The sequence below is a fragment of the Gopherus evgoodei genome, chromosome 2, assembly GCF_007399415.2.
Source record: "Gopherus evgoodei ecotype Sinaloan lineage chromosome 2, rGopEvg1_v1.p, whole genome shotgun sequence".
NCBI lineage: Eukaryota > Metazoa > Chordata > Testudines > Testudinidae > Gopherus > Gopherus evgoodei.
In genome coordinates, this window is record NC_044323.1 from 39852971 (window position 1) to 39871845 (window position 18875).

Sequence of the window (18875 nt, forward strand, 5' to 3'; positions counted from 1 at the left end):
GGTTGACTCTGAGGATAGTTCCATCTAGGCAGGGTCTCTAACTATAAAGACACAGCCTAGAGTCCCTCTCCATAGCTCTGCAGCTCTCCCAATTAGGAGAATAACTCAGCTGCTCAGGGTTCCAGGCAAGGATCCACAAAACTGGAGATCTTCTGGCTAATCTGGGAACCTTAAGAGATCTGTGTTGCCCTGGATCCAGTCTGTGGGTCAATGGAGAGGGAGGGGAGCAGGGCCTTGCTTCCTCTTTGACACTTCCTATGGGGCACTGTGCATTAAAAGGTTAGTGAAGAGGGAACCAGAAATTACACCCTCCTCTGTCCACACATCTGGGTAAGGGCCAGCCACAATTTGACCCTAAATGAGTTTTTGTTCCCCCAGACAGAATAAATTTATACCTGCTAAGTCTTTCCCCATCCAGTTTTCAGAGCTATTAGAGAAGGCTGGTTCAGACACTGGCACACTAATGTAGGGCTAAAAGGCTCAGCAGTTTGTAGCAATATCTTTGATACTTCAAGAGGAATTCTCTACTTATAAATTATTGCTGAAAAGTCTACTTACACGCTAGGAGGCTGAGCTAATTTGCTCTCATTAGTGACTGACAATATCGGTGAAGTGTGAAGGGCAGAGATTACATGCTGCACAAAGAGTTCTAAAGATGAAAACTACATCACAAAAAGACATTTTCTGTTTGTTTATTTCATAGAACTAAACTGAATGAAGGAAAACATTTCCATTCTGCTTCAGCCCATTCATAACTGAGTGAGAACATTTTAATTCACATCATTTAATATGCTACAAGACTTACAAGCACAAACTACAAAACCTTTTGAGAGATTTCTGACAGGTTTCACTGTTTATATATAACAGAAAGTGAAAACAGGAGACTACTTATGTCTTCAGAAGTTATCTAAAAAGTGATAATATACAACAATGTTTCTTTTTAAGACTCAAGCAAAGTACAGTCCCATCAATAAAAACAGCTTGACTGCTGGAGTGAAGCTTTTGGGATTATTTTCAGGATTTCAACAGAATTAGACAAATGTTTTGTTGAGTTCTTTGCAGTTTCCACAAACACAATAGTTACATAAACTGACCATTCATTATATTTCATGGCAATCCAGTTCTGACTAGAAACCATAGTTTCTTGAATATTTGTTCACACTGGTTTGCTCCATTTTAGTTGTTTTAAGTATATCCATTGTCCCATTTGAATAGCCCTTCCCATTCCTTTCACCAAAATCTACTTTTATATGAGAAGATCTTGAATGCTACAAGACTATAAGAGGAGTAAATGCTTCTCCTAAGTACATGTATAAAAATACAGACAGTGCTAAACAAACAGGCTACTACTTAAACAAGAGAAATAAGCTTCGATTTAAGATTTCTTGTATTCTAGTTGGCAAATTTTACCAAAATCAGGCAAAAAATTTATTGCACTACAGGATAACCTGTTCATTCTACTCAATACTTGGCACAGAATGCTTTGTATCACTAGTTCCTGAAACAGCATCACGGCATTTTAAGAGTGTCTCTGCGCCTTGATCATCTCCTTGTAGTTGGTTTTGTCTCTTTTTCTTGTAGAAGAAACAGCCTGCAAGGCCAGCTCCAGTGAGAATAAGAGTAGCCAGAATAACTAGTATCCAAGCTGTGAGGTGAGCAGGTGCAACAGCCTCTTCTGTAAATGAACACAAAACAATTGCTAAGGATCTCAGTGATTATAAAAGATGGAAGCCATTGGACTATGGATAACAATGGACCAGATTTGCTTGCTAGGCTCATCTGGGTCTCTCTCATTTAATCAATTCCTACCATGCAGGGTCTCAGGCATTGGTGCACTTTGGTCCCTCCCACTCTCTGCTTCTCTCTCACAATAGTTCAGTCTTCTGAGGGCCATAATACTTAGTCTAATTCATGTTACTGGTCTTTATACAAGGGTAACAGAGTGGAGTTCTGTAGTGATGTGATGTCCAAGAGGTCAGACTAGATGATCTGTTGGTTCCTTTTGGCCTTAACCTTTATGACTCTGCGATACTCAGCTGTATTCAAGATGCACTGGGCTCATCTGATGATGATGGAGATGTTCTTCCTGTCCTGAACTAGGAGCCAGTTCTGTGCCAATATAAGCTTAGCTTAGCTTAGAGCAGCCAAGGGATTGCTGGTGTGTAGCTGGACCTTCTTTCCCACAGCTAAGTATTATGTAGTAGGCTGGAAATAAGGTGGTGTAGGAGCAAATTTGGAGATCTCGGAATCTATTTGTTATTTATGCCCCATGACTGGTCACTTAGGTCATATGGTATTGGTTTCTGCTCCCAGTTGGGTGACAAACTTTTTGAACAGGTGAACATACGATAAACATTCACTAACTAATAACAAATATCAGAAAGCAAGTAATGAACAATATCTTTCCAGGACAAATTTTTCAACTAAGATTCTTTTGTCCAAAAATTCATGGAAATGTGGAGATTTCTGAATATTTTCATAAATATCTGGCGGTTTTCTAAATACATGTGAATCATGGACAACAGGACTCCATGAACAGCAAACAGAGAGAAATCTAGCCACATATCAAATTAATCACAAATATAATCCATCTTATTCATGATTTGAACAGCTCTATCCTGAATATATAGATCCAAATCCTGATGTCCATACTATACTCAGTCCCTGTTTCAGCTCAACTCCTGTTTAGTTAGTGGGATTATGAGAATTGGACAGAACAGAAACTGAGTAAAAACTGAGTGCTAGACTATGAGTAAAAGGCCATGTAAAGCCACCCTGTCCCTGCATCCATGGGGAGCACTGTGTAAGGAGGACCTTTTGCTCCTCATTCTCTCTAGTGCACAATACTTTCTCAATGGGCGAGTTAGATGAGATTCAGTGCCACAGCCCTGCTTCATTGTAACTCCCTTCAGGACAATCTGCATCCTGAGGATATAGGTGGAAACATTTCCCTGAGTTCTCCGACATGTAAAGACTGTGATTGTCCTTGGCCCTTGCATGAGGCATTCAAGACAGGAAAGTTCTTTGCACTCCTTCACTCCAGCACACCTATCCAAGACAAAATGTGACCCTGAATAAGGCCCTCAGGATTTGGCCCACAGATCTGATGAATCAGAAGGTATCATTTTAACAAAGTCACACTTTTAATGAATGAGATATGAGCTGTTAATTATTTGGAAATGCATTTTACAGTAATTTTATGTCAGAACATTTACAACCACTCCTACTCAGGGTAGGATTTTCAAAAGCTCCTAAATTACTCCTGTTGACTTAGGACTTCTGCTCCAAAATCACTGAGGGGGTGAGATTTTCAAAATCACCTATGTTTGTGTGGTATTTTGGGTTTCTTGTTATTTTGCTTATAGATAGTCTTACCTTTCTTATCTGGAGGCTTCTCAGTTGGCTGAACTTCAAGAACTTTCAAAGAGAAAAACAAAACACTTATTCAACATCTATAAAATCTATGCAGGGAACAATATGAAGGACTACAATTAGCTTTGTATTCTACAATGCATTTGGTAAACGAAATTAATAGAGATGCTAAATATGTGACAACAGCTTTACTTTTCTATTTAATGTAACTGAACCACAACACTAGTTTAAAAATGTTCACTTTTATTTCTAATAATCAGCATGGACGTATGTCCCCTGGAATGGTGGTTGAAGCATCAAGGGATATATGAATCTTTAGCGCATATGGCACATAAATATCTTGTGATGCCGGCTACAACAGTGCCATGAGAACGCCTGTTCTCACTTTCAGGTGACATTGTAAACAGGAAGCAGGCAGCATTATCTCCTACAATGTAAACAAACTTGTTTGTCTGAGTGATTGGCTGGACATGAAGGCATAGGATGGACGGGAAGGCACAGGGCCTAGCAGGATATCAGAAAAAGGTAGAGACAGGACAGAAACTTTAATTCTGAATGTCATGACTTGCAAATGGTTGTGGCCAGCTTATTGATGGCTCTGCATGGGTGTGCAATGGGAGAAGGTGTAAATAGCTTTCTCTGCCTTCCCTTGCAATGACACCCCTTGTGCAGTGATGGAGCTGAGTGAACTTGTAGGCTTTAAAATTTTACATTGTTTTATATTTGAATGCACTTTTTTTGGTACATAATTCTACATTTGTAAGTTCAACTTTCATGATAAAAAGATTTCACTACAGTCTTTGTATTAGATGAATTGAAAAATACTATTTCTTTTGTTTTTCACAGTGCAAATATTTGTACTCAAAAATAAATATAAAGTGAGCACTGTACACTTTGTGTTCTGTGTTGTAATTGAAATCAATATATTTGAAAATGTAGAAAACATCCAAAAATATTTAAATAAATGGCATTCTAACTTTGCTTAACCATACAATTAATTGTGATTAATTATTTTAATTGCTTGATAGCCCTAGTAAATATATAATATATATATGGGTTACACACAAACACGCATGTCATACCACACATACATATACCACACAATACACAGCATATATTCACAGTATAAATATTATAATAATTACTAATAACAAATCATAAATCTAGTACAGTATATCATATTAATCATATAACTTACTCTTTGGTTTTTTACAAACAAATCCTTTTTCAGAAGAGCACAGAATATTATTCCAATACCCAGATGGTGCAGATATTTCAACACAGTGCTCGCTCTCAGTGGGCATTTTTACATTCCAGTTGACAAAATCCACTATGGTGTTGTCTAATCACAACCATTGGTCTAAAGTCAAAAAGAATATATTAATTATAACAGATTAGAAGAAAATCAATGTGTCCATTGTAACTCCTTAGCTCACCAAGGGACTTAAAAAAGTCAAGCAATTTACTAGTAACTAGCGCCTGCTTTGTGGCATGAAGACATATCACATTGTCCTGGTACAAGTATTTAAAACTGTCTGATAACCAACTGTCCTAGTGTTCAGGTGGTGGCACTGTAGTCAGTCTCTGCCTGCCTTATCATCCCAGAGGGGGCCCAAGCCATGCTGTACATGGTGGGCCTAAGTCCCTCCTGACTGCTCCTATTTACATTTTCCCTAGGTCATTTCCTACAGATTAGAGCACCTCTGTTTGGGGTGTGGTAACTGGTTTAGAAGACTCCACTTCGTCTGTTAACGTTCTAATCAAAGCAGTCTCATTTAGGGCTTTCAGCTCCCAAAGAGGAGGATAGGGTATCCAGATCCCTGCTGCTACAGTAGCCTTAACAAAGCTGTAGTTACTCCTGTCACAACTTGGCTTCAGCCTTCCTTCTTGCTGCAACCTGCAGCTCCTTCCCCACTTTTCCTGGGATACAAGTGACCTTATGAATTATTTCTCCACCAAGAGCATGCCCTGTGCCTGTTGAGGGGTGGGACTTCCCTAGCCCAGCGTTGCTCTATTCCTTAGCCTGGGTTCGGTGTGGGATCTGTAAACCCCACCACATTACTACAATTTGATTTCGATGGACAGTGCTTCCAAAAAGATCAGACCATAATCCAGTGTTTTATGTGCTAATTATGTTTCTTTTACTACAAACAAACATCTATTAACAGAAGATGTAAGCATCTCAGAGGCTGGAAGACTTCAACATTTGAGATGGAAAAGAACTTTTATGCACTTCATTTCTATAGAGTTTTTCAGCTATACATAACGCAATGAGTAACATAAAAGAAACACAGTGTTAACAACAATACGTAGTTAGAAACAATGTTAACTTCATTATGAATGCAGACTAGTCAAAATAGGATAAATGAAAGAGTGCGAGACAATGGCAGGAATTAAAACTAATGGTGATAAAATAAAAAAGGGCATATGATACTGTATGTTCCCAGCTGGAGTTATTATAATAAAACTATATAACAGTAAAACACTTATACTTTTCTGTTTAAATGCCCCCCTTGTAAATCTCATTTTTCATTTGCTATGTAATTATAAATCAGATTATACTGTATATGCTGACTCATGGCTAGTTCTTTACTATCAGTTTTTCAATGCTTAATATGGTATTGTAGTGAGGCACCCTGGCTCCCAGCTGTGCCTGAGAGGGCCGAGCCTCTGCAGCCTCAAACGTGGGCAGAGCCACTGCCGCCTGTTCCTGCCCCCCAGAAGTCAAGGGGTGGGACAGGAAGTATAAAAGCACAACCCCGGTGCTCACTTGGAGGCCGGCCGCCGAAAAGACCAGACGCGGGTGGCCGAGCTCCCGCCTGGCCTGAGCTTCCCTGTGCTCGGTATCCTGAGGAGGACTGGCCGAGCCTGCCCCGTGCCCGGTATCCTGAGGAGCTGCCTGAGCTTCCCTGTGTCCAGTATCCTGAGGAACTCATGGTCTGGGATCCACTGGAAGATGCCGGCGAGACATAGGTACCTAGAGAAGGGGAGGTCGGAAGTGGCCCAGGGGTAGCTGACCCTGGTTTGGCTCCCGAAGAGCCTGAACCAAAGTCAGTGTGTTGTGGCCAGGATCCCCACTGACAGCAGCGAGTCTTGGCCGCTGCTAGGGCCCCGGGCTGGAACGCAGTGGAGTGGGAGGGCCTGCGTTCCTGTTGCCACCTGTCCAAAGGTGGAAGACTCCCCCTCTCGCTGGCCTGAGGAGGCCGTTCTCGTAGACTATTTGTTTGCTCAGCCCCTGCTGAGGGGCCTGAGCTTTGAACTGCTTATTGCCCCGCCCTGACCCCGGGCCTGGGCTTATCGACTATTTGTTTGTTTAACCCCTGCTTAAAGGTCGGAACCCAGAACTCTTTGCCGCGTGTAGTGAGGCGCCCTGGCTCCCAGCTGCGCCTGAGAGGGTCGAGCCCCAACACCGGACAGTTACAGGTATAATTTACTTTCTTAACCATGTCCAGATGTCCATTCACAATATACATTAGTGTGCAATCGGACTACTAAAAACATTGCAAACCATGATTCCTCATTAACCTCCATGAAGGCCTTATGTACACATTGAACAAGTATGGTGACAAAAATAAATCCTGTAGCACCCAACGTGAGAGTGGCATTTGGGCTGATGAACAATTTTCAAGACAACCCTCTGATAAGAAGTAATGTAGCCACTCCAAGGGTAGCCCCATGAACCCCTGCACGCAGCTGCAGAACTGTCAACACCTTATGATTGTATTGTAGGCAACTGGCAGAACTAATATCAGCATAAGCACCTGATCACTGACCATCACTAGCCGGAGAACATTGATCAGTGTAACAACTGTGGTTTTTGTTCAAATCCAGGACCATAACTAGATTTACAAGGATCAAGGAGATCTGAGGCATACAGACATTTTCTCAGTCACCTTACTCAAGCAGGGAAGGCTGGAAGCTGCTAAATGACTGGTAAAATTGCCAAAGTCAAGCAAGGATTTAATAACTGAAAAGTATATGTAGATTTTCCTCAAATCTGGTGGCATACTTTCCTTAATAGAAAGGCTCACAATCCCCATCAATATTGGATATAGTGCTTCCTTCCGGGCCTTCACTAGCCAGGAAGTCTAACACACACCTTGAAGTCTGAAGTTTTCCCAACACTTCCAGTATCCTGGTGAGCAACACTAATTGGAACTCAACCAGAGAAGGCCTTGCACTTGCACTCAAAATACTGCTCTACCAAAAAGGTGGATACATCAGCCCAATTATGAACAATTTGCTTTTCAGACTATCTAGAAATGTGTCTTAATGGGAGTGACTGGAACCAGCAACCAGACAGAGATCTGTTTGGTTAAACAGCCTATGCACAACTCAAACCAAATTTGCTGACCAAGATTTTACAGAGTCCATATCAGAGACAAAAAAAAATCTCTTCCTTTCCTCTTGTATAGCAATGATGTGTGATTTCAGAAAGACTTCACAATGCAATCAGATTCACCTGAAGACACTGTGATCTAGTAGGTCTTCCCTCACATGTCATTTCTGGTGGTTTATCCGATACCTTTGGTGGCCTCTGAGGACAAGGTCACTGTAGAGGATGCCTAGGGTCAACCCATTGACATTAGAGACTAAAAGACATATACAGTCCATCAGCAGAACAGTGCATCAAGGGATAAAAGTATTCTTCAGATTTCATTTATTGACAAATATTTATGAATTTAAATATTGACAGTAAAATAAAATTACCATCCACATTTCTGTACATTCCTGTCCAAAAACCTTGTGTTTTGCTTTCAAGAGCCTGTATCCTGTGTGTCAGAAAGTTGGATTCAGCCAAATCTTCTACTGAAAGTAGCATCTGGAAAGCATTAACAAAAAAATAACCATAATCAAAGAGAGTAACCAATATAATGACCTGCCCCTTCACAACTATAATAGCAGTCAATTTTATCTTTGAGACTTTTACACAATGCCTTCTGATTGGCTGCCTCCTCCATTCCTCTGCCTCCGGGGGAAGAGCAGCTAATCATGGCAATTGAATGTGCTGAGTCACAACTAGGTTTCTCAACACAGCAACAGCTAATGCTCCTTTCTCCTGGAGTCTACAGCCTTGAGCATCCATGATCAAGTCGTGGGTGTCTGGCCTGATGGCTGAAACAACAGTCTGGGTCTGGCCTACAGGTAGAGCTGAATGCATCTGGGGCACAGTCCTGGAGCAAAGCCACAGGTCAGAGCTGGGAGTCAGAAGCTAAAGCCTGAGCCAAAGTTGTAGTTCGAAGGGGTAACCAAGAATTGGACACAAGAGTCTGAAGCCAAAGTTGAAGCTAGATAGTTAACTTGAGTCACTGTCAGAAGCCAAAGACAAAACGTTAACTAGAGTCACAGTCAGGGGACAGAGTGCGGTGCTGGGGCATGCGAAAGCATAGCTGCAGGTCAAGAGCACATTGAGCAGCCAATGGACTGCTGCTGAACTTAAGTATTAGCTAGCTGACTCCTGCAGCCAATCAGGTCTGACAGCTTCCTTCAGGGCCAGCTGCGCTCACTAGATTACTAGGATACTGGCTCCACTACTGGATGGCCCCTGACACTGAGAGCCAGCTAGGTGGGGAGCATAGACAGTTGAAGGGGAATACTCCTCAGTTGTGAGAGAAAGGCAAAAATTGAACCAACTGGGGGAGCTATTGTTCCTAATTAAAGGGGAAAGGGGACTGTCCCCCTTGTGCAACTCTCTCTCCCTACTGTCCCTGCTTTGCTTTTGCATCTCAGCATGATCTTAAGGAAATATTAAAATCTGAAGATCTGGATTTCATGTTGAGGATCAGTTTATGGAGGGGATATTACGATGAGACTGCCTACAATGGCATGTAGCAGATGTACAACCACTAGCAGCAAATATCTCCAATGGCTGGTGATGGGAAACTAGCTGGGGAGGGCTCTGAGTTACTACAGAGAATTCTTTCCCAGGTGTCTGTATGCTGGGTCTTGCCCACATGCTCAGAGTCTAACTGATAGCTGTATTGGGGGTGGGAAAGAATTTTTCCCTAAGTCAGATTGGCAGAGACCCTGGGGGGGTTTTCACTTTCCTCTGCTGCAGAGGTCAAGGGTCACTTGCAGGTTTAAACTAGTGTAAATGGTAGATTGTCTGTAACTTGAAGTCTTTAAACCATGATTTGAGGACTTCAGTAACTCAACCAGAGGTTAGGAATATTTTACAGGAGTTGGTGGGTGAGGTTCTGTGGCCTGCAATGTGCAGCAGGTCAGACTAGCTGGTCCCTTCTGGCTTTAAAGTCTATGTTGGAAAGTATACTAATTCAACAGATTACTGGAATAATCTGGAGGGAAGACAGAGTGTACTGGTGAATCTGGCCCCATGTGTTTAGAAGTTGTCAAAGATTCCTAAAGCATAGGTTAAATGCTTTTTTATGTTAGGATCAAAATTTTACAGTATTTTGCAATGCGTGAAATCCAGACAATGAAAATGACTATAATGAGAAAGTCAAACATATCAGCCTAGTTTCATCTCCCCAGCAGAGTGAAAAGCAAAAACAAAACAAAAAGCATAAGTGGGAAGTATGCTTTGTTTTTAAAATAACTCATTTTAATAAATAGGTTTTTGGCGGTTAAGGAACTTTGTAAAATGAACACTGTGTCCTTAATTAAGTCTTTGTCTCAATAAAAGTCACTCACCTAATTGAATACATTCCAGGGAAGCTTGGGCCCAACTTTTCATGGCTGATGATTCAATGTAGTAGCAGTGACCATGGAAAGGAATCCAAGATCTGAGTTCTTTTGATTCAGGGCAATTTCCAGGCAGCTGTGGAGGATCAGGAGGGGCCACAACTGTGAAAAAAATCATGTGGTTTGAAATCAGTACTTTTTTATGAATAACCCAAAAAATTAGTCTTTAAAATTACTCAGCACACATATACCATGTTACAAGTAGCTACTACTAACTTAGAATGATGCCAGGAAAATACTGCCCCTCCCGCCCCCCCAGTCACAGCTAAATATTGATATCCATCTGGAATTTTCATTATCACTTTATATGAGACTACCTTCAGCTGGTGAAGTATTGGTGTTGCAACTGCATGCTGTATTGTCTGTTGTACTCTTTATTTAGTCACATTAAGTTTAGACACTTATATGGGGCCCATCACTGGTTATCAGAATGCCATATGCTAAATATAGCTCTTAATCATGTTTGCAACTTCTATTGACATCGCTGGGCTCACCACTGTGAGTTGCATATGCAGATTAAAGCAAGTTTACGGCCTGATGCATTAACTCAAAAGCTACTGTAAAGCAATGCCATTTATTCTATAACCCACATCAGGAAGAGAATATATTGTGTAGCCTAAAGAGTGCTGTGAGGGAAAAGTACATGCCCTTAAAACTTTTTAAAGGTGTCATCACACAGGATTCCTACACCTGAGTCTCGTCTCCCTGCTGTGATGCTGGCCTGAAGAGTACCGGTTCTTAAAATTATAACCCCGAAAGGTGGGCATGAACCTCTCCCAAGTGTTCCATTCCAACTGCTCCCAGGACACCTCCCCCTAGAACTTTCATAATTAGTTACTGGATGGATAGTCATGATGAGAGCCCAGGACCAATTTAACTTATGCACAACCACCAGTGCGACCCACGAAAATTGCATATAACGAGGAAAATATCTCAAGGCTGGAAAGGAATGGAGGGCCAAATCTTCAGCTGGAGTAAATAAAAATAACACCTCTGAAGTCAATGGAGCTATTCCCATTTACACCAACTGAGGCTTTAAAGTGCCAAAGCCTTCAAAGTCATGTACCACCTCATTAGTAGAATCCCAGACTCTGAAGGCAGGTAGGTGGAATTCTTGAAGCACCTTCCTCTGAGGTTGTTGGGGACAGCCACTGCTAGAGATAGGATACTAAACTAGTTAGACCTCTGGCATGATCCAGTACAATAAGTCTTGTGTTCTTTAAATTGTTAAGTTCAATTGTTTACCATCTGACTGTTTACAGACGGAGAAGGAGCTTTCATTACAAGATGCTGTCTTCCAGGTTCCATCAAGGTCTAGATAGACACAGGCTATTTTCTCTTTTGGTTCTCTTGTTGCCCATTTAGTATATTGGAGTATCCAGTTATCAACCCATTTATAATGGCCATCTGTCTAAAACCAGCATAAATTAAGATAATATAAATGGCAATACAAAGGTACCAATATGTAGTTTTAATTGCACTGGCATTTGTTATTTCAGCTTTTCATCAGAAACACTCTATTTGTCATTTTCTAATACCTCACATATCAAAATACTGAATAAATGCCTGACACTTGAGTCATGAGGAGAGTAATACTTGATTATTTTTTTAAAGCTAACAGTATTTATAGGGCATTGCACAGTCCAACACATGAACTGAGTTGAACAAATGGCAGAATCTCTTCCTTGAGGAGTTTTCAATGTACAGGAACAAGCAGGCACAATGCAGTATGTGACAAAATAATATAATAGGCTGGCGCTCTGGTTCTGGACATTTACATGGACAGATGATTTTTCTGGGGATTTATAAAGCTGGAGAGGGCAGCACAAACTAAAACTTAATTGGGCAGCTCTTCCAAACATAACTTATTCTAAGCATAGTTTATTTTATTGCTTATTTACATTCGGTATTATCTTCTTAAATTATTCACTATTATTTTGCTTGTTGAAGTAATGGTGTCCTCTAAAGCATGGTTTGAACTTTAGGTAAGTAAATGTGGGATCACTTTCCAGACAGGTATCAAGAGAAGCGATTATTGACAAGCCAACCTGCCTAATCATCATTTCTTTAGATTACGATTTTAAGTAATTTTGAGGGTAAAAATTATTTGGCACTCAACGCCCTGTCTCCATGGTTTCCTGATTTTAACACCGACTCCCTCCACAGTTTTTATAGCTCTCCATCTACAATTTCCCGTTAGGACTTTTTCTATGGATCTTCCTATCCATCCCATGTGCTTTACGTGGTCTTTGAGGAACTCTGACAGGAGTGCTAGAAGTCCAGGCATGCTTCTGGTGAATTGAGACTATAGCTCTTACAGCAGCATTACAATGAAAGCAACCAATATTTATATATAAAACATGAGAGCTTATTTTTGTTTGTAATAGTACAATAATATCCAACACTTACCACATTGCTGTTAAGACCAATCCATACACGCTCTCCATACTTTAACATCTGTAACCATAGGAATGAATGGCTGCGGATATCTAAAATACTAGCAAGATCTGAAGATCTGTCCTTGCAATTTTTTCTTGCCTCTTCCCATTTCATTTTTGAATGGATGACTGAATAGCTACTGTCACCATAACAGATAAAGCCAGAGGCTGGAATTGTTGTTGGGGAATGAAGTAATTTAGGGTCTGTAATAATTTTAAATAAATAAATAAATAAATAAATAAATGCATACATAAATAACAACCAAAAATCAGGTGCATGGATTTACTTTGTAGTAATAATGTTTAATATCTACATTGTTGCACAAATTAAGTGGTGTAGCACTAACAATAAGTGAAAATTCTTCAGTTAAAATTAAGGAAAAATTATGAATAGTTTGTGAATACAGAAAATATAGGCCTGGTCCATGCTAGAAAGTTAGATCGACCCAGCTGTGGAATCTGCTATGGCATCAGTTTCAATGTATTCAGTTCTATCATCATTCATTTTTTGGTATAACCCTTATTTTCTGTAGAACAAATTTAAAAAATTAAAATAATAATTTCTCCCCAATATTCAGAAAGTATTATGGGAAGCTTGCACTTTTAAGGTGCAACTTTGCATTAGGGTGGATGCAGAACTGCACCACTTGAGAAGAAGGAATTTTGGAGGCCTTAGAAGGTCAGAATGCCTTCCAATAGGTGATACGTTCTATGTGGAAACCCAGAATTTAATCCACAAGCAAAATTAAAAAGCCATCATGAGTTTTCAATGATTTTTTAAATTTAGAAAGCTGGTGAAATAGAACTCACTTAAATTCATTTGGCATATATAGCTTTTGTCATTTTCACAATCTTCATCTTTCCATTTCCCTTCTTCCTTTGTTATAACGACACAGTCTTTCTAAGGGAGGGGGGAAAGGAGAACACAAATTCAGAAGAAAAAGTAACTATCAGGAGACAAGTTCTCCTCCTCCTCCCGCAGGTTTTGTAGACCTGCATATTACAAGTGTTTCAGTCCTCCAACATTTGAAGTCTCAGTACTGTAATGTCAGTATTCATATAGCTCCTAAAAATCTATTTTTGGTTGGAACCAAGCTTTCACAAACTCCTCATGGGTGAGGGATAGCTCAGTGGTTTGAGCATTGGCCTGCTAAACTCAGAGTTGTGAGTTCAATCCTTGAGGGGGCCATTTAGGGAACTGGGGTAAAGATCTGTCTCGGGATTAGTCCTGCTTTGAGCAGGGCGTTGGATTAGATGACCTCCTGCGGTCCCTTCCACCCCTGATATTCTATGATTCATAATCCCAAACAATGTTCCCTGGAGCATGGAAGCTGCTGTTGCTCTGGATTATTTTAGAAGCAATGTTGGTTCCTCACCACTATGTGACACTGTGATAAATGTTTGAGAGGACAGATGGTGGCAGTTCATTTATCCTTGTTTACTTCAGCTGTTCTTCTCCACTGCTAATGGAAGGGTATCAATGGGAGCTTGGTAGCATGAAGTCGGACTGAAGATACTACTAAATTTCATCAGAATGTTCAGAATTCATCAAATACCTTCCTTCTAACACTGCCTCACCCCTTTCCTAGCAATTGTGGAGGAAAGAGAATGGCCATGGCCTCATTTCCTCTTCACAACTTCTGGGCTGTCTAGTGCCAATAGCTGCAGACAGCGAATACTCACAAATAAAAACATTAATATGAGGAGTTCACAGATACTTTACTCACCTGAAAAGGGGCTAAATTTGTAACAAATATTATTTGTAAAGCATAATTCTTATCAGCTGTAATAGACTTTAAGGTCAGAAGGGATCATTATGATCATCTAGTCTGACCTCCTGCACAATGCAGGCCACAGAATCTCACCCGCTCACTCCTGTAACAGGAAAGACTCTTGTAAGGATCAGGGTGATGAACTAGAATATCTATTGTATGTCTAGCTAGGTCCAACTTTTGATTGTAAAGAAAATCATTAAAATGGATTTTCAGGAAAGAGGAAAAGACTGTTTGAAACTTATTTTAGTAAAATTACATACTAAAAGCATTAGTCTGTACGTGTGTTAGATGGGTACAACTGCACTTGAAGTTTTAAAAAAATCATTTATTGTGCACTCAGGCTGTGTAGCTATTATCATATTGCAGACACAGCATGCAGCCTTGCCAATAATTAAGTTTGACTGATACTTCTTGTTACAAGACCCTATTTTCAGTTGCTTTATGCCTTTGCCAGAATTTAACCATTCAGGATGAAATTTTCCATCAGGCTGAATTTTTCTGGGAAGTTTCAGCCATGAACAGATTAGCTGTTTCTGAGACTGATATTAGATGTTAAAATAAAATCTGGTGGCCTTTATTTTGAAGAGTTCTAATGCCTCAATGCTTTGGAGCAGGGATTTGAAATTTGGCTAGGGAAATGCCTTTGTGCTAAGGATGTGCTTTTTGTCATCCAGTTCAAAAACTAGTCCTGTGGGAAAAATAGCACATAATTATGTAATTAAAAACTGCAGCATAATGCACATTCACAAGATGGCTCAATTACGGTTGCCCAGCCATTCATGGCTGTTTAATGATGATTGATTTACCTCCTGATAGTCCTCCTCATCACCACCACCATAATAAAAATAAGAGTATGTGCGTCTGTACGTAGGTGCACCGTTGGCCCAGTTTTTATAGGATACACCACTTCCATCCGTCCAAAGAAATGATAGGTCACTATTAATATCATTCAATCCAATCTATGGATCAGTCATGACTTCTCTTAAATGGTAGAAGAGGAAGGCTGAAAGGAAGCAAACATTTTAAATGAAGGGAACCTCAACATTATTTTCTCCAGACAGAAAAAATGAACACAACTGAGGTCACGGTAAAAACATTTTTCTGCAAAATCCCACCTGCTTGAAAATAAGGGCAGGTGTACACTATCGCTGAAGTCGATCTAACTTGCATCACTCAGGGGTGTGAAAAAGACACCCCTCTGAGTGACTCAAGTTACAGCAACCGAAGCACTGTCCATGCCTATATTATGTTGGTGGGAGATGCTCTCCCACTGACATAGCTTCCACCTCTCATGAAGGTGGAGTAATTATGCTGACTCTCCTATCAGCATAGAGCATCTTCACCAGATGCTCTACCGTGGTGCAGCTGCATCGGTGCAGCTGTGACAATACAGCACTTCTAGCATACACCTACCCTAAATGTCACATTTTATGGCTTAAATATAGCGTTTGGTGGTGAAATTGTAAGGAATATAAGCTATTCAAACATTAACTTACAGGAAACAAGGCATTTTAATTTTAAAAACCAATGTGAAAAGGAAGGTTTTGAGTATGCTAAAATATGCCTCCCCAAAATTTTCTCTCCGTTCATATTGCCAATGTAAAAGTGGAAGGAATAAATGCCTTTTTAGTTTAGTTTTGTTTTGTTTGAGGTTGTTTTGTTTCGTTTGTTTGTTTTGTTTATTTTGTTTTTTGTTTGAGGTTGTTGTGACCTTTTATGAATAATGCAGCATTATTAGAAGAGCTGGTCAAATAATTCATTTTGAATAAATTTCATAATGAATGTATACTTTTTTTTAAACAGTTAACAGAATCTTTCACAACCCTATCCAATTTCTACATAATTTGTTACGATTCGTCAAATATTTTCAGACTGCCGCCCCTTTTTGACCTGAGCAGCTAGTCAAATTTTGGGGCCCTTGGGAGGTTCCAGTTGGAAGTAGAAATGGATGGAGTCTAATATTCTCTTTGATGCATTTTTTTTTAAAAAGGAACGTACAAAATCCTGCTTCTCCCAACACAGGAGGAACCAGGAACAAAAGGAGCAGTTTCTTAGTTTATAGGCCCAAGCCTCTTTAGCCAGCACATCCATACTCTCTCTCTCTCTCTCTCTCGCTTTTCCCAGGTTACACTGGGCTCACAGCGTAGGTGCCAACTTCTCCTGGCACTGGTAGGTGCTCAACCCCCACCACCCCTAGTCCCACCCCAGCTCCACCTCTGCCTTGCCCCTTCCCGCCCCTGCCCTGCCCCCATTCCAACCCCTTCCCCAAAGTCCCTGCCCCAACTCTGCCCCCTCCCTGCACCAATTGGACTCCTTCCCCAAATCCCTTCCCCGCCTCCTCCCCAGAGCGAGCCATGTTTCCGCTCCTCCACCTCCCTCTTGGAGCTTGGTAAGCACTGGGAGGAGAAGTGGGGACATGGCATGCTCATGGGAGGAGGTGAAGGCAGAGGCAAGGTGAGCTGGTGTGGGGACCTTGGCTGCCGGTGGGTGCAGAGCACCCACCAATTTTTCCCCATGGGTGCTCCAGCCCAGAGCACCCACAGAGTCAGCACCTATGGCTCACAGGACACTGCTTGGCTTTATTTCTTTTTGCCTCTGCCACTCTCTGTCTTTGTCTGTTTTCAATTTGTGTATGTGTTCTCTCTCTCTGACACACACACACTCCCACCCTGGTCACAATACCCATTAGAACCCCCACCCTCATGGTACTAATTTCTGGGCAGACTATTATATCTTGTTTTAAGTGTGCCCTCTTACCTGTCTCGTACAACTTTCTTAAATGATAGTTTGTACGAGATTTTAACCCAACCCATAACAAGGTTTCACCCAGCTCACAACAATACTATGGTCTGTGTATGAGCTGTTAACTTCTAGTGATCATTACTCTTGGTCTGTGATTAGTCGCTTTTATTCCCTGACTGAACAATATGAAACTTTTTGGGCAGCAGAATACTGAACAATGAATAGTGACCCACAAACTTTCTGGTGTGGATATTTGGAAGAACAATATTTTGTTGTTAGTGAATATTTTCACACAACCTGGCAGCTATCTAAATATTCATGAATAGCAGTGAATTTAACTTTGGGGAACGGATTTCAGGGAGTAAAAAACTATGAATCAGCTTTTTCACTAACAGAATGCGGCAGAAGGCAGAGTGATGGAAATGAGGAGGACAATGGGGGAAGCTGACTCAGGCTGTGCACTGAAGGCAGAGATCGTGTGGAAAAAATAGTATGTGTATGTAAAGCCAACAAGACCCCGGTCATTGGTGGACAGGATCAAACCTGGGACCTCTGGAGTTTAGTGCATGAGCCTCTGCTGCATGGGTTAAAAGCCAACTGGCTGTTAACTAAAGGTTGTAGAGCAGACTTGTTTTCTCTCCCTCTTTAAGTGGTCTTGGTACCACTAGATGGGACAGACCACCCACCCTAAGGGTGTGTGGGTTACATGTATACATAATTAAAGGCTGTATCATAATGCAGGCACACAAGGAGGCCAAATTAAGATTGATAGATTCCAAGGCCAGGAAGAACCATTGTGATCATCTAGTCTGACTTCAGGCAACCTTAATTTTGACATTTCCTAACTTCTGAGTGCCTAATGTAGTTTTTTGTATGTAATAATGAATATAAATCCTCATACTTCAGGATAAAAACCAGCCAATAACTGATGGGATTAGCAAGTAATTTCCTGAGGGAGCGGATTATTCCATAACTGTACACTATGAGGTTTGTGGCACTTTCCTCTGAAGCTTCTGTCACAGGGGTAGTCTCAGAAACAGGACACAGGATTAGATGGACTGCTGGTCTAATCTTGTATGGCAGTTTCTATGTTTCTATGATCCAAAGTCCATTTCTTATCAAACTAAATTTTTTGTTACATTTATACAATGGGCAAACAGAGTAGAATATATAACTGCAGTTTTACATTTTTTGCCTTCATTTATAATTGTTTTATGGGAACTGGTTGATGTTTCATTTAGTACCAAAGGGTTCACACATTATACCTTGGACTTCTTTATTTGGTATGGAAGCCAGGTTTCCTCCTAAATTTATACAAGCCATTCGTGCAGCATGCCACGTCAATGTCTCATTTTCACTTGAGCCAAATATTTTGAAACACTGAAAAAGGAAAAAAAAATCAACTGGACATTTCATTCAATGCTGCACACCAAATGGAAGCTGTTATATGTGAATAATCCTAATTACTCATGTGCTATTCTTCTTCCCACAGAAAGAAAGCAAGGATGGGAAGGCTAGCAAAGCTTTAGGATGTGTAATTTAAACTTTGCTAAACCTGAGCTGAAAAGCATTGTGAATTCAAGCAACTTAGAGGTTTATTGTTAAAGTTTATCTTATCCCTCAATGACAGGGAGAACATGCAGATTTTTTAAAAAGTCCTTCTCACAGGAAAACGATTGCTTTCCATCTAGTATATGAAAACAATGCAATAAAATAAAACAAACATAATATTGATTATTTTTCCACATGCAAAGCCTAAATCTGGTGAGTTCTAGGGTAACTGAAACCAACCTCAGTCAGTTTCTGCAGCTCTTAAGAACCTTCTTCTGTTGCATCATAGTTCTAT

At 40.6% G+C, this 18875-nt stretch overlaps 3 protein-coding genes across 3 annotated transcripts in view; all 3 read right to left on the reverse strand.

The window, feature by feature from the left end:
* Nucleotides 1–750: 750 nt before the first annotated feature.
* Nucleotides 751–8170, reverse strand: LOC115645571 (macrophage mannose receptor 1-like). The gene is made up of 4 exons (XM_030550436.1): nucleotides 8083–8170; nucleotides 4571–4732; nucleotides 3376–3417; nucleotides 751–1675 (listed from the first exon to the last, which is right to left on the reverse strand). The coding sequence occupies exons 2-4, from the start codon at nucleotides 4674–4676 to the stop codon at nucleotides 1458–1460; spliced, it is 366 nt and encodes a 121-aa protein (XP_030406296.1). The 5' UTR covers nucleotides 4677–4732; nucleotides 8083–8170; the 3' UTR covers nucleotides 751–1457.
* LOC115645570 (macrophage mannose receptor 1-like) overlaps nucleotides 8089–18875 on the reverse strand; it is a 13548-nt gene continuing 2761 nt past the window's right edge. Inside the window, exons 2-8 of the mRNA XM_030550435.1 lie at nucleotides 18295–18409; nucleotides 15094–15290; nucleotides 13323–13413; nucleotides 12484–12716; nucleotides 11320–11485; nucleotides 10024–10176; nucleotides 8089–8194 (exon numbers count right to left, since the gene is read on the reverse strand). Of these exons, the coding sequence (XP_030406295.1) occupies nucleotides 8166–8194; nucleotides 10024–10176; nucleotides 11320–11485; nucleotides 12484–12716; nucleotides 13323–13332 (591 nt within the window). The 5' untranslated portion in view covers nucleotides 13333–13413; nucleotides 15094–15290; nucleotides 18295–18409 and the 3' untranslated portion in view covers nucleotides 8089–8165. The remainder of the gene's footprint in view (nucleotides 8195–10023; nucleotides 10177–11319; nucleotides 11486–12483; nucleotides 12717–13322; nucleotides 13414–15093; nucleotides 15291–18294; nucleotides 18410–18875) is intronic.
* The window catches only part of LOC115644816 (macrophage mannose receptor 1-like), a 16531-nt gene continuing 12572 nt past the window's right edge, over nucleotides 14917–18875 (reverse strand). The window contains exons 4-5 of the mRNA XM_030549282.1: nucleotides 18295–18409; nucleotides 14917–14975 (exon numbers count right to left, since the gene is read on the reverse strand). Coding sequence (XP_030405142.1) covers nucleotides 14917–14975; nucleotides 18295–18409 — 174 coding nt within the window. The remainder of the gene's footprint in view (nucleotides 14976–18294; nucleotides 18410–18875) is intronic.